General features: G+C 44.0%; 1 protein-coding gene across 46 annotated transcripts in view; it reads right to left on the reverse strand.

Annotated features, from left to right (window-relative positions):
* The window catches only part of Dock9 (dedicator of cytokinesis 9), a 259,536-nt gene that overhangs the window by 89,656 nt on the left and 154,613 nt on the right, over positions 1-15,267 (reverse strand). For all 46 annotated transcript variants that reach the window (XR_874271.3, XR_383125.4, XR_874272.3 and 43 more), the window contains exons 10-18: positions 15,101-15,175; positions 13,458-13,598; positions 11,942-12,139; positions 11,447-11,569; positions 7,137-7,219; positions 6,484-6,606; positions 982-1,061; positions 705-892; positions 489-554 (exon numbers count right to left, since the gene is read on the reverse strand). Coding sequence is in view for 36 of the 46 variants with exons in the window: in NM_001347596.1 (NP_001334525.1) it covers positions 489-554; positions 705-892; positions 982-1,061; positions 6,484-6,606; positions 7,137-7,219; positions 11,447-11,569; positions 11,942-12,139; positions 13,458-13,598; positions 15,101-15,175 (1,077 nt within the window). In the remaining 10 variants the exon portion in view is untranslated. The remainder of the gene's footprint in view (positions 1-488; positions 555-704; positions 893-981; positions 1,062-6,483; positions 6,607-7,136; positions 7,220-11,446; positions 11,570-11,941; positions 12,140-13,457; positions 13,599-15,100; positions 15,176-15,267) is intronic.

Raw genomic sequence — 15,267 nt, forward strand, 5'->3', positions numbered from 1 at the left:
AGGACATTTCACGCTGGGGCCCTAGTGAACCAGAGGTCTTCCCCAGTCAATGGCCCACCTCTTCCCATTCTGAAACCTTGTGATTCTTTTCACATGCCCACCCACACCTTTGCTTATATGATCCTTCTGTGCAAATGTCCTTTGCTTTTGAATATTCTCAAGAAATGAGCAACTCTTGAAAAGGTACATACTCAATCCTTCTCCTTAGCAGGAGAGACTTTTCAATTACTTATACCATGGCTCTGAGTGCCTACTCAAAGTCTCATGATGGTGGACATTTAATACACACTTACTGAGCTATGCACACAGAAGAGATCCCATCTCCAAAACCAGCAAGAAAACATACAGTCAATTTGGACCACGAACTTAACCTACACAGTCTATGACATTTAGCACAGGTTGTTATATAGTATAGCACCATATTGTTTTGGGTTGTGTTAATCAAAATTAAAATGTGCCAATTATTTATATATATTTAAAAGACAAACCTTCAAGGGTTGAGAGTCTTCTTCATCAGAATCCTTGAACTCAATGCAGATAGCAATGTTTCTGGCCTGCAGAGGTATGTAAGAGAAAGATATAAGGGGGGGGGGGACCAATAACTATAACCACATATACACACACACACACTCACACACACACAAATATTTATACAAGAGCCTAAGAGCTAAGTCATAAAGGAGACTTTTAAGCTGTGCACTTGCCTTGGCAAACGACTTCTGGCTGTCATATTTCAAGTATTTTGGGTAAACATAAAGGTGATTGCTGTAGACTGTATAAGGCTGGGTGTGCTTGGGTATGCAGGGCACAAACTCCTCTACTTCAAAAGTGATTGGAGATTTACTGCAGGTTTCAAATTGCCTCATGGGAATGTATGATGAATTTAGATAATCTGAAAAGAAATGCCGAATGACACAGATCAGAGGAAAATCCAACTAAATAAAAATGTAGGCTGTTTATTACACAGGACAGAACACTTACTAGGGAAGTCACAGGAAACACTGTCAATTGTAATGTCTAGATTGCCTAAAATCACTGGGAGTTTGGCCATCTTCTCAGGTCTGCAAACAAAAGAGAAAAATCAACATTATGAGGAAGGTTAACTGTGAAGTCTAAATTCTCAAGTGGCATTCCCAGGAAAAGGATATAATGATATATTGTTCCTGGTAAGCGCTGCCACTGTTGTCAGAGAATCCAGCACAGCCCTTCTGACAACAGACCCCGCTTCCTCATAGACGGAAAAGTCCCCTCTCCCAAGTGTTTGCTCATCAAGGGTCCAGGAAATGTTCCTCATCCTACCACCCACAGCTACCACACCTTATTTTCTTTTTACGATGGCTCAGTGGTTAAGAGCACTGACTTTTCTTCCAGAGGTCCTGAGTTCAATTCCCAGCAAGCACATGGTAGCTCACAACCACCTGTAATGGGATCCAATGCCCTCTTCTGATGTGTCTGAAGACAGCTACAGTGTACTCATATACATAAAATAAATAAATAAATCTTTAAGAAAAAAACGATTGGTTTATTTTTAGTCATGTGCATATGGGTATAGGGGGAGAGTGTATGTGCGTGTGAATGCAGGTGCCCTGGGAGGCTGGAGGCATCTGATCCCCTGGAACTGGAGTTATAGGTAGTTGTGAGCCTGCCTGATGTAGGTGCTGGGAATCCATCATAGAACCTTGGGAAGATAATATTCATTTTATACTTTGGGACCTCAGAACAGGACTTATTTTTGTCCTGATAAAATTTCATCTTTTTATGTTTGAGCCATTTATAGTTGGCCCAAATATTCCTGAATCCAAGTTCTAACATCAAACGTCTGTGTTCTGCCTAAGAGCTTCATGCCACGGAGGCATTTAATCAACACAGTATGTGTTCATAACCGTCACTGATTATAACCTTATATTTCATACAATACTGCCAAAAACAGGTTCTTAAGTCCTCTATTTCCACGTGGACACTAGCTCATTCATTATCCCTGACTAGTTACCCCAACAGTTGAACAGCTGCCCACTCATACACAGGCACCCCTGACTCATTCATGGGATGTCTGTCACATGTAACCATGGCAAACACACTCTGCCAGGGCTTTGCACTCCTCTGCGGCACCGGCCTAGCAAACCAATTTAAAAAAGATGTGCTCAAGGTGTATGGCATGACATGTGCTGTTCCTGGGAAACAGGATGTTCGTACATGCTCTTTATAAGCCTCCTGCTTAGTCATGTCTTTCACTGCATTACCAAGGGACACCAAAGCTCAGGGGATACGCTGGTTAGTTTTGTCAACTTGATACAAGCTAGGGTTATCCGGGACGAGGGAACTGGGAACATGCCTCCATCAGGTTGGCCTGTGGGAAAGGCTGAGATGTTTTCTTGATTCATGATTGCTATGAGAGTACCCAGCACACTGGATGGTACCACCCCTGGGCAGGAGGACGTCTTGGGTTCTATAAGAAAGCAAACTGACCGAGCCATGAGGATCGAGTCAGTAAGCAGAATTTATTTGTGGCATGTGTCACAGCTCTTGCCTTGGTTTACCTCAATGGACTATGACACAGAAGTGAAAGCCAAATAAACCCTTCCCTCTCTGGGTTGCTTTTGGTCATTGTGTTTATCAAACACCCTTAAAAAGATTGTGGAGATGTAATTGTTAGTAAAATTAGGTACAGATGTTTTTGTTAGTGGTCGCAATGTAGAAAATCCTGGAGAACAATGTAAAGTTCGGAAAGGCACACACTTGAAAATTGAGCCAGGGATTTTTTGAGGTCAGGGAACAAGAACAGTGGCAGCCCAGCTAGTACCAGCTGACATGCCTCTCTTGCTAAGGCTGGGCTGGTGATAAGATGATTAATTTCTTGTATCCATTTTTGCTGTAGGCTTCCTAATATAATTTAGTAAAAGAATGTTAATGAGTAGATGTGCACCCTGAGGATTTAAAGTAAAAACGGCTGATTTTTATATAAAACTTTAGATTTGTGATTAAGATTTTTTTTTCCGTAAGACTACTTTTAAGATAAACAGTGATTGATCCTTTCTTTGTAACTTGTTGAAGTTGGCTTCGACAAATGACACTCAAACAGGGACGTGAGGAGGTACACGCCCCTCCCCCAGTGTTTCCGTGTGGATAGGAGTCTCAGCTAGGGTACTGCAGACCACACACACACACACACACACACAAAGTGCCAGATTAGGACAGGTGAATAATCTAAGTTGATTCCTATGTGTTTCCCTTGGGATGAGGTAAAACTAAGGAAGACAGTTCTTCATGAAACATATTATTTATATATATATATATATATATATATATATATATATATATATATATATATATATATATATATATACAGGAGGCAGCAGATTCAACATTTGGCTGTATTCCCAATCTCGAAATGTTCCACCCTCCAGCTTTTAAGACTTTTCTGGCACTATTACCCAGTGAGCAGCCTGTCTTAGAAAACTTGATCACCTGAATTAGATCATCACTCAAAACCCCACGTTCTTCCTCCACTAGGATCAAAGACGATGTGGATGGAATACATACATCTTGGGGTGGGGTATCCCACAATCATGAGGGGGACTCTCATTTCTACTTTCCTTCTGTTTGTACTTGGGTACAACATCAGCTCCCTGACTTCCTCAGAGCAAACCGGTGAGGAAGGCACTATCTCCACACCCTTGGCTTTCAGTTGGAAACATTCTGACCAAGAGAACTTAGGAAAAGTCAGTCTCACCCTGCACCATGCCTCTGTGCCCACTGTGAGAGATGTGTCGAGTGACCAGCAATGGGGACAGCAACTCTCTCGCGCTCCTCGCCACCGTACACTTCCTCAGTGACACCCCCACAAAACCTCTTCAGGGAAATCAATCCTCAGCCGTGTGAATTTTATGCAAATATAAATTCTCTAGGTGCTAGGGCCTTCATCTGACTCTTCATGTGAACAACTTAACACTACAACATCCCATTCAACAAGGAACAAGCCCTAGCCAAAGCTGTGAGGCTAAAGCTATGGCCGTACAATTTTCTTCAATGGCTCGGAAACTGTATTACAAATAATACTTTCAAATGTAGGCACCTAAGAGGAGTGAGCTTCACCTCCTCCTAGTATCACCACCCACGAACGAATGGCATCGTTACCGCTTTATATAGATTTCCTTAAGAGGCAGATTTCAAATGATCCAAGTTTAGTTCAACAATCTTCACAGGAAAATTCTCTAGCCTATATCATTTTTTTCCTGCCCCAACTATATGTGGGAATGACTTCTGAGAAACGATGTTTGAAGCTTGCCTACACAAATTCAGTGGTCGTTCAACCATTCTGTAACCAGGATAATAACTGTGCTTTGAGATATAATTGTGTTCCATTTCTTCTCACAATGTGGGGGTCAGCATATCTATACTTAATTGACCATTGAGAACAAACCATCAATGCTGAGAGATTATCTTGTGTGTTGTATGGATGCATCACCTGTCAATTTAAAACGCCAATGGTCTATGGCTTAGACAGGAAATAGAGGTGGGACATCTGGGAGACAGAAGGGATTTTGGGATAGATCCAGGCATGGGAATTCTTCCTAGGAAGATATAAGGAGACAGACACATGGTACCTGAACACAGGTAACCAGCCATGTGGCAGAAAATAAAACAGCATATTTTAGTTACGATCTAGTCAGAAGTAGAGCCTAGCTATATGGCCAAGGTATTTGTCAGTATATTCTGAGTCTGATTCTTATTTCTGGGAACGTGAGGCTGGGAGAAAGAATCAGGCCAAATTTCAACAAAATGGCACCCAACATGGGGCTCCATCTGTAAATGAATTATTCTTTGTTTGTTTTGTTTTTGTTTTTTTGTTTTGTTTTGTTTTGTTTTGTTTTGTTTTGTTTTTTGAGACAGGGTTTCTCTGTGTAGCCCTGGCTGTCCTGGAACTCACTTTGTAGACCAGGCTGGCCTTAAACTCAGAAATTCGCCTGCCTCTGCCTCCCGAGTGCTAGGATTAAAGGTGTGCACCACCACGCCCGGCATTGTAAATGAATTATTCTTAATATAAATGTAAGCAGTGAATTAAACTGGCGGCTGTATTTCTTTACCTTATGCTGGTCCACACTAACTACACAGAGAAGCCAAGATTTATTTAAAGCTGTACCTCAATTGCTGAGCAGTGAAATGATATATCTTTCCTTTCTATGTTAGTCTTGTGTGTTTCCATAATCTCTCTCAGGACCTCTTCTTCATGGCTCCAAACGTTCCAACCTCGCTGGTCTGAATCGCCCTCACTCTTTCCTCTGGTTGGCAGACATCATGCCCTAGTCTCTAGTTTGCCCAGTTGTTGGGTGACCAACACTTACTGACAAGGCAGAGTAAGAATTGTTTACACAAAGAGGGAGATTATTTGTATAAATATTACAATGTCGTGTCTGGATTGAAACAAGATATGAGGGCAAAGAAATCAGCATCTGAGTAACACAAGGGTAAACTTTATACAATGTACAGAAACATTATTCTTACACATCAATGTCACTATGCTCTGAGCTTCCGTGAACTAACTCCTAAGCAGCAGGGAATCCAGTTCTGGACATGTAATATATGTTCAGTATTTCTCCTTTGTTACCCATCACAACATAAGTGTGTATAAGATATGGTAAATGGACTTAAGAACATTCCTTGAAAGGCACACTTCCCTGTCCAGACAAAACTGAAAGCCAGTATGTAGAGATAGGTTGAGAGTATCTGCTTATGTCTTTGTGTGCTGCTCTGAGACACCTGTGAAAGATTAAGACAGGGACAGACAGGAAGATGGCCATGGGAAGACAGAGGCAGCCTGGAGTGATCTGCTACAAGCCAAGGAAAGCTCAGGGAACCAGAATAACTGGGGGAGGCAGAAAGAATTGTCTCCTGCAGACGAGGAGAAGTGGTCATAAAGACAGCCCTTTAAGCTTTTAGCTTGCAGTACCTTTCTTGGTATTATTAACTGACCTGGGTTGCTGTAGTTACAGAAGCCGATGGACTTCATAAAGTAAGGATTATGTAAATTATCATTTTCCCCACATTGGTTTAGAAGTATCAGGGGAGCCTTCACTCAATCTTGCAAGTCAGAAACCTGCCAACTGTTTATCTTTGGCGACTGCCATCCTCTTTCTAACACCCATCAGGAAGCCATGGACCAGTGACTGCACCTCTGACAAATTGAAGCAGCCCACTGCTTCTGATTTCCTCCTGTAGGAGCTTTGCAGCAACCTTTCCATCTGACAGGCGTCCTTCAAGTAGGCTCCGCCCTGCCTGTGCTTCCCTCTACCCCACAACCCATGCCACGCACATCCAGTGAGAATTCAAGTTAAGAAGAACCATCCATCCCTTGTCCTCTGTCCACACGCACTTCTCCTCTGCCCTGTGAACTCCGAGTGACATAATTTATATGGCTGTCCCCATCTCTCCCTCCCCACCACAAAGCTCCTCAGGTAGACAAACAAGCAGCACCGTCAAACTCACTTCCGGAAGTCTGCGAGCAGCTTGAGCATGTCATCATTTGAAAGCTTATTGCTGTCTTGCCGGTAGATGGCAGAAAATCTGGCGTTTTTATCCAGGTTTCCAGAGGTGTCTTTAAACAACGTCCTGGAACAGAGAAACAACACTTCAAGAGCTGGGTTTCCGAAGACCAAAATAAGGACAGTTCTGGTCTCTGCACACAGACGAATTATGATTCCACTGGCTGTGGCCAACAGAAATCTCATTATCCCGCCAATGTGGTAAGTATTAATGAGGATGACCACAACTAACTCAATTTACACAGAAAACAGTTTCAGCCAAAAGCCCATACTGAGGAAACAGCACACACATTCATATGGGACACAGGAAGGGACACAGAGAGAGGACGCTCCAGGACTCTCCAGCTGCACCATCTGAGCTGCAGGCACGTGGCCAGGGCCTGGGCTCTCTCAGGACAAACCTCCTGTCTGCCCTACTGGAGTCCTCTCGGCTATGGGCCTTTGCTAAGTGCATGCTCAGAATGGGTGATTATTTACTTTTGATTTCACCAATTTAAATCTCTGACTCGGGATAATCAACTCAATAGGTAGGCCTACTTGTCTGTTGGTCTAGCTGTCCATCAGTCTATCCCAGTTATAAAGGGCGTTCTCCCTTACCTTGCTGCCCAGGCGAATGGCATTCTGTACTGTCCTAGTCTTTGGCATGCCTGCTTGGCATTCTTCAGCACCTTCTGGGCAACCTGGAACAACATACAGCCGTGAAATGCTCAGCCACAGGAGAACTGAGGCCAGAGCGGCTACCACCACGAGCCCTCACCATACCACCAGGCCCTGCTTACGGCACTGATGTGGTTGAATTCAATCCCAGGGCAGACTTCTTTATTCAGTCCCTGGCAGTGATTCTCAAGATTACAGAGTGTTACTTCCAAGAAGCTCCTATACCCTACTGGTCTTTGCAAACAAGATGCAGGCTACTCTTTGGCCAGCATCCTTCCTCTGGCAGACTTTATTTCTTTTTGACTAAGGACTAATTATAAGCCACTGAGGTATCCATGCCCAAATATCTGTTTAATGAATTTAATGAAAACACTAATGAACATACTAAGTTTTCCTAACTCCTAGCAAACATCACAACCCAGGAGACATGCATTGTGAAGGCATAATAAGGTACTGGCTTAAATCAGACACCAGCCTTCAATTGTTGCACTTTCCCTTCATAAACACTACCACTGCCTCATGATCAATTTTGACTTGTTCTTGGTTGATAGAGAACATTAAGCATATTGGCTTTTGGCCAGTGACATGTATGAAGTGCGGGTCTATCAGCAATCAGTTGCCTCACGCTTCCATGTCCCATGATCTGTGATAGTCAAGTGGGGACCAGAATGCTGTGTGTGTAGGAAGGAGTCTAAAGTCATTTATTCTGAGTGTATCAAAGTCAAACCAGCTTTTGAAAAACTGCTTACATCTGGGAGCCTTTGTTTCCTTCTAGGCTCACTTCAGGGTCACTGTCAGATAGCCTTGGAGCACAGCCTAACTATTCTGGGTCAACATCTGTATGCTGCAGGCCCTCCAGTGGTCTGCATATACCATCAAGTGTGAGAAGCACTCACTAAAAGACATAGGACAAGGGCAATAGAGACGCGTATCCAAAGGTCCATCAGAGCAGCTCTGTGCCTCTGCAGATCAGTAAGTCTCTACGGTGTAATCCGTTCTCACTAAAAACCTCTGATTCTTTCACAATCGTGCTGTGGAAGACATCACTGTCTTCAAGGGCGAACCAGAAAACAATCCTGGTTCAAACAGGTGTCAGGAGAGTGTCTAGTACACCCTTTCATTTTAGTGGTGTGTATGTGTGTGTTTGTATATGTGTGTGTGTGTGTGTGTGTGTGTGTGTGTGTGTGTGTGTGTGTGTGTGTGTGTGTCTATCTCCCTCCCTCCCTCCCTGAGATCTGGGAGTACATGGTCTATGAACAAAGACCCAAGGCTTCCTTCCAAGGGCTTACATTAAACATGTTCAAGATTGTTATTTATGCATCATAGTGCACACCTACAATCCAAGCACTAGGAGACAGAGGCAGGAGGATCTCAAGCCAGTCTTAGCTGCATAGTAAGATCTTGCCTCAAACAAATCACTAAGGAAGGAATGGTGGCCTAGCACACCTAAGGGCCTGGATCTTATCTCAAGCATCACAAAAATTCCCTAAAAAGATTGGAGCAGCCATGAGAAAGTATACAGCAGGGTAAAATCCATGCCACACACAAGGGTTTAATAGATATACATCTTCCTTTGTGGAGAATGAGAGCCAACCAAGGGCACAGATAGAAAATACTTGTGGAAGCAGGAACTCAGTGCATGAGTCTCCTCTGGAGCCCTCCCCCACCCTGCACAATGAAGACCTGTTCCAAGTGATGTTCCAGGTGAATACTGCATGGCTTGGACAAAAGGAAGACAAAGCTTTAATTGGCAGAACAAGATAATATCACCATGGCAATCTATCCCAACTTCTCTCCGGGAGTGAGATGGGGTGAGCCTTGAGCCTTGATTTACTGAGACACTGTGGAGGAGTGAGTCATGCTGGGAAGCAGGCCAAGGAGAGGTTGGCCCACCGTGATGCACCAGCGTGGGCTGCCGGACTTTAGCTCCTACACGTGCAGGCAGAAGAAGGAACGTGGACGCATATGCACCTTGGAAGTGCCTTCTGCCAGCACAGCCTTATCTGAGGTCACTGTTGATTCACCAAAATAAAAGGCTTAAAAGAACTTCTTAGCCAATCTTTTCCAGACTTGGCTTGAAATACTAAGATGGCTCCTCTCCAGGAAACATATTCTACTTAACTTCTATCAGCCGAAAGAGTGTTTGAAGATGCCTGGTAAATGGGCTTTTACTTGATGGGGGCTGGACTCGGGAATATTTTCATGGGATGTGTGATGTTCTCAGCACCGCCTGCTTCGTGCCTGTGTGATCCTTACCTTGGCCCTGTGAGGAACACAGGCTGGGCAACGTTATTTCACTCACATGTGGGACACTGGGGCCACAGAGGTGAGAGGCATCATAAGTACCCTGGCAATGCTGGCCCTCGGCACTCAGGCCTTCTTAATCCATGAACGTGTTCTTTAACAACTACTCTATACATCCTGGTGGCTGTGCCTAGGATGCACAGGTAGCTGTAGGAATGAAGTTTTCAAATCTCTGAGCCAACCTGGTAAACCTCTGCTTGAGGTCTGGCATGTCCACTCACACTGGTTTGGCTGACCAGTCCTTCTTCATGCACAGAGGCCCTCTCTCAAATGAACACTTAATATCAAACCAAACCAACACCCTCTGAAAAGCTAAAACTGGCATGGATGGCAGCACTCAACAGCTTGTTCCAACACAAAGGAACAGCTGTGAGAAAGCCACAGTCAATTGTCCTTTGCCACACCAGCCATGGGACAGCAAGAAAACAACTAAAGAGGTGTAGGTCTCTATTTTCTAAGTTTCTAGACTCAGTAACTTCTGATACTTAGTAATTCTAGAATGTGGGTTACAATATGACTCCAGAAGCCAAGGGGCACATCAACAATGGTTGACCTCAATACATGTGTTTTTAAACGAGACAAAGTTTAGTATCAAGCCAATAATTCCTTTGAAATACTAATTTGTCAGAACAGAATAGCAAATGATGTGTTTTATTTACATGTGAGAAGGCTTTCGTTAAGGGCTGGAGAGATGGCTCCGTGGTTAAGAGAACAGTTATTAAGAACTGGACACATAGGAGCTGGAACTTAGCAAAGGGACAGAATATACACTTGGCATGTGCCTACACCTGGGCTTTTCTACATGGACAAAAAGAAACCAGGGACATAAAATCAAAATGGACAATCAAAGCCGGGCGTGGTGGTGCACGCCTTTAATCCCAGCACTCAGGAGGCAGAGGCAGGTGGATTTCTGAGTTCGAGGCCAGCCTGGTCTACAAAGTGAGTTCCAGGACAGCCAGGGCTACACAGAGAAACCCTGTCTCAAAAAACAAAAAAACAAAAAACAAAAAACAAAAAAAAAAAAACAAAAGGACAATCAATAAATATGTGTAACTGTACTCTATGTTTTAATATTTATTTTTTTCATGTGTGGTGTGCATCATGCCTGATGTATGTCTGCATGTGTAAGTAAAGATTGTGTACGTGTGTGTGCATGTCTGCACAAGTGTAAAGATTGTGTACATATGTGCATGTTTGTACATGTATAAAGATTGTGTGCATGTGTGTGCACATCTGCATGAGTGTGTAAAGACTGCATACATGTGTGTGCACATCTTCATGAGTGTTTAGAGATTGTGTACACATGTGTGCACATCTGCATGAGTGTGTAAAGACTGTGTACATGTGTGTGCACATCTTCATGAGTGTGTAGAGATTGTGTACATGTGTGTGCACATCTTCATGAGTGTGTAAAGACTGTGTACACAGGTGTGCACATCTGCATGAGTGTGTAGAGATTGTGTACATGTGTGTGCACATCTTCATGAGTGTGTAGAGACTGTGTATATGTGTGTGCACATCTGCATGAGTGTGTAAAGACTGTGTACATGTGTGTGCACATCTACATGAGTGTGTAGAGATTGTGTACATGTGTGTGCATGTTTATGGAGGACTGAGGTGGAATGTGGCACTGTCACTGATGGCTTGCCACACTGTTTACTGAGACCTAGCTCTCACTTGAACCTAGAGCCTGCTGATTCTCGCCAGCCCAGCAAGCCCGCTTACCTTGTGGGTTCGCTGTTTCATGAGTTCTGGGACTAGAGACAGGACAAATGTGGGTACTGAGGATTAGAACCCCAGTTCTCACACTTGCACGCAGAACCATCTCCCCAACCCAACTATCAAGTACAGTTTACCTCTGACCTCCCAGGTTTGTAATTTGGCACAAAAGCCATTCCTTCCGTTGTTACTTTTAAGTAATCACAAAACGCGAAAGCCACTCATACCTTAGAAGAGTCTGAGCTTCTCATATACGGTTCAGCACAGTGCGTGATGCTTCCTTGGAGGACCTTCTCAATTCTGGCCACAAGAAATATGTCTGGGTGAGGACACGTGACTGAAAATATTCCCTAAGGAGACAATGGTTCTCTTCAGTCAGGAGAATCCACAGATGAATGGGAGAAGTCCCCTCACCACCAAAGCAGCAGAGGATAGTGTGACAGTCCAACCAGCGAGGAGACCAAGGCAGAACCGCTCAGGGGCTCCTCAGCCCATATCTGCTCAAAGAGTCTGGTTGGTGGGAAAGGTGAACAGGAGAAGCCTTATGGAAATGAGTGGCAGCCAGACCCCTTCTCCCTCTGTTTGCTTTCACCCCATAATTATATATATATATACCTTGTCCGATAATTACCGACCAAAGCTGCCCACCGGTGCATGGCAAGGCCTCACTGAGCGTGTTTAACATGTAACAAGAGGAGTCTGAGTGGTGCAAATGCCCCCACCTGCTTCGGATACTGCATGGCTGTATGAAGGGCATCCTGGAAGGCAGGTGGGCTCTGGCCACCATTCATCAGAGCTGGGGACGTGGGGGTCAGCATCTGCCGCACTGAGAAGTGGTTCAGGTCCACGTGGAAGTCAGCAGAAATCTTTCGGTTGTATTTTATGTCGAACAGGGACAGGGTGACAAAGAAAGGCTCGACCTGGGGAGAAAAAAAAAAAAAAAACATCAATAAAACAGCATGATCATAAAGCCAGTTTGGACAGATGATGCTGTGTAAGGAGAGCGATGAGCTGTGTATGTGACTGTCTCCTGGAGAAATGACTAGACGTGAAAACTTTTATCCCTTGTCACACAGACTGAGGCTATAAAGCATTTTTAAGAAACAAAACTTTCATCCCTGCTCATGAGCTTTGCTATCAAATGCATGCTCATGCAGATAAAATGGCTGACCTCCTTGGAGCATCTAAGATGAAATCCATATCCTGGGACGTCTTAAATCTGCCATCTTATTTTTGGCTACAACACCCCCTACCTCCCCCCCCCCCACACACACACCCCAGTGTAAGCCCTGCACATCTCTGGGCAAGGTTGGTGCACCCTGGCAGTAATGTAAGGAGAAACCTGTGACACCTGAAATTCTTCAACATTTAAAAGAAGAAACATTTATTCTTTAAAAATTATTTTGAAATTTGAGGACATTTTTATTAGAATTTAAATTTAAAAGCCCCTTGGCAATTTAGCTGTAGATGTCAGCAGCTGCCCAGGGGAGAACAGAGGGGAGAAAGTCATGCTTTTTAAGCCAGCAAAGAGGTCACCTATGAGGTGGACAGGCAGCCACGTGATGGGGAGGGGGCTTTTGAGAAGGCCAGAGTATCAGGAAAAGCACTCAGATTCTGATAGCATCTGAAAGAAATCCAGAATGTGCCTCTGTGCATGCATGCGTGCGTGCGTGCGTGCGTGCGTGCGTGTGTGTGTGTGTGTGTGTGTGTGTGTGCTATGTGTGCCTTTGTGTATGTATATGTGTGTGCTTCTGTGTGTATGTGTGTGTGACTCTGTGTGTACCTGTGTATGTATGTGTGTGTGTGCATGCCTGTGTATGTGCGCCGTGTGTGTGTGTGTGTGTGTGCCTCTATGTGTATGTGTGTGCATACCTGTGTGTGCTGTGTGTGTGTGTATGTGTGTATGCCTCTGTGTATTGTATATGCGCACGCATATCCAGCGGAACCCCGTGGATGATTAGTTTATGTCGTGACTGTGCTAGGAGGTGGGAATTCTGGGAAGGAGAAAGAATACAGTACTATGGAGGAGCTAATGATTCCACCTTTCTCTTCAGCATGCCTTAGGTGAGCCAGGGGACTGACCCGCCCAGCCCAGGGTACAGATTTGATCTGGACTTTACTGCCCCTCTAACATTCTCTTCTCTAAAGACACAGTGTTGGGGGCAGAAGGAGACTCTGGTCCCTGCATGCTTTAGGCTGACTCTTTTTTAAAGCCTGACTTTTGAAAAGGGAAGTTACATTTGTCGTGGGTCCTTCCTCATTCTCTGCGACACAGCACTGCAGGTTAAAGGACAAATCGTTGCACTTGACGAGAATCCTTTTCCCAAACTTTTCTTCAAAGGGCTTCACTTCTGGTTCAGCGGATGAGAAGTCAAGTTTCTTTAAAAAGAGAATGTGGATATATAAACACGTGGCACTCCCAGTAAAAATTCCAGCATGAATGCTCTAGGCTCCTAAAACCTGGAAAAGCTGTATACACACATCCACAACAGTGCTGCGACTTTGTTTTATATTTAGTAGACATATTTAATAGACACTTGCTATTAATCATGACAATCACATATATGAGGATATACCAGCTTGGACAGTCACATATGTGAGAATATACCTGCTTGGTGGATAATTATGCAGGTATTAATGTTATAAACAACCTAAACACACTTTGTGTAAGGACACATACGTTGCATTATATATGTACAAACACACATGTGTGTGTACATACAGGCATGCATACTCAGTAATAAAAAGGAAATTCAGGGCTGGGCCTGGTGACACATACTTGTAAACCCAGAACTAGAGAGGCAGAAGCAGGCAGCTCTCTGTGAGTTTGAGATTAGCCTGGCTTACAGAGTGAGTTTGAGGCCAGCCAGAGATACATAGTGAGATGTGGTCTTAAAAATAAAAGGAAGTTTTGGATTGGGTAGACTGCATGCCATACAAGCCTGAGGACCAGAGTGTGGAAGGAGAGAAGCAACTCCTGAAGTTGCCCTCTGACCTCCATGTGTAGCTGAGGTTTCATAGCTCATGCGCTGCCTAACACACAGTAACAATCAATTGATGAACAAATCAGGGATGCTCCTTGGAAACATGTTAGGTAGAAGAAGACACAAAAGACAGGTTCTGCAGGATTCCACATTGATGAGCTTGCTAAAATCGTTAATTCATAAAGATAAAAGGTGAACAGAGATGACTGGAGCTCAGGGAGGGCAGACATGGGGACTGCTATTGAAAAGAGTTTCAGTTTGGAAAGATGAAAACATTCAATTCTTCTGGAAACAGATGGTGCAACAGTTGCAGAGAACTTATTTAATACCACCGAGTTGGTTTGTTTTTAATTTGAATTCTATTTTTCAAATGGCTAAAATTGTAAGGTTTGTGCTATAGGCATGCTACCACAGTAAACGGTGTACAAACAGGAAGTCAGTGAAGAAACCTAGAAAATGTTTATTATTAAAGCTAAGTGGGAGAGGCTGTTCTATTAAAGTACCCAAATGGGGGTGGGGGTGGGGGTGGACAGCATTTAGGATGAAGTATACCAGATCCTTGTCCCTTCTTGGCACCTCTGTGGCATTCGCCGCCCTGGGCCCTGAAGATCTTTGTCACACCGTGTTTGGACACAGGTGTGGGTTACACACACTCCCAGGCTTCTGTCAGGAACTGAAGCTAGCTGAGAAGTGTTACTGCCTCTGGGTGTCTGCAATGATGTGGGCCATGCTCTAATGGTTATTTTCAGGGGTAGCTTATACGGACGGTCACTGTGAACCTCAAGATCCAGGCTGGTGCCTTTCCGGAAGCTGGCTAAACACTGCTCTCAATACTCAACAGTACTGAATATCAAACATTCATGACCTTTACATTTTAAATATTGAATTAGCTCTTACCTGGGTATCTGGGTCCAAGTAAAAAAGCTTCACTCTGCTCTCGCTTTTCAATTTGATCTCTGCTTCTCTGGTGCTCTGCGGACAAAATAAAAAAGGTTCTAGCTAACAAAATCCTTTGTTCTCCACCTCCCAGAGGTATTGAGGTATCTGAAAGCTGCCTGTGGCAG

Source organism: Mus musculus, chromosome 14 (assembly GCF_000001635.26).
Source record: "Mus musculus strain C57BL/6J chromosome 14, GRCm38.p6 C57BL/6J".
In the NCBI taxonomy this organism is placed as follows: domain Eukaryota; kingdom Metazoa; phylum Chordata; class Mammalia; order Rodentia; family Muridae; genus Mus; species Mus musculus.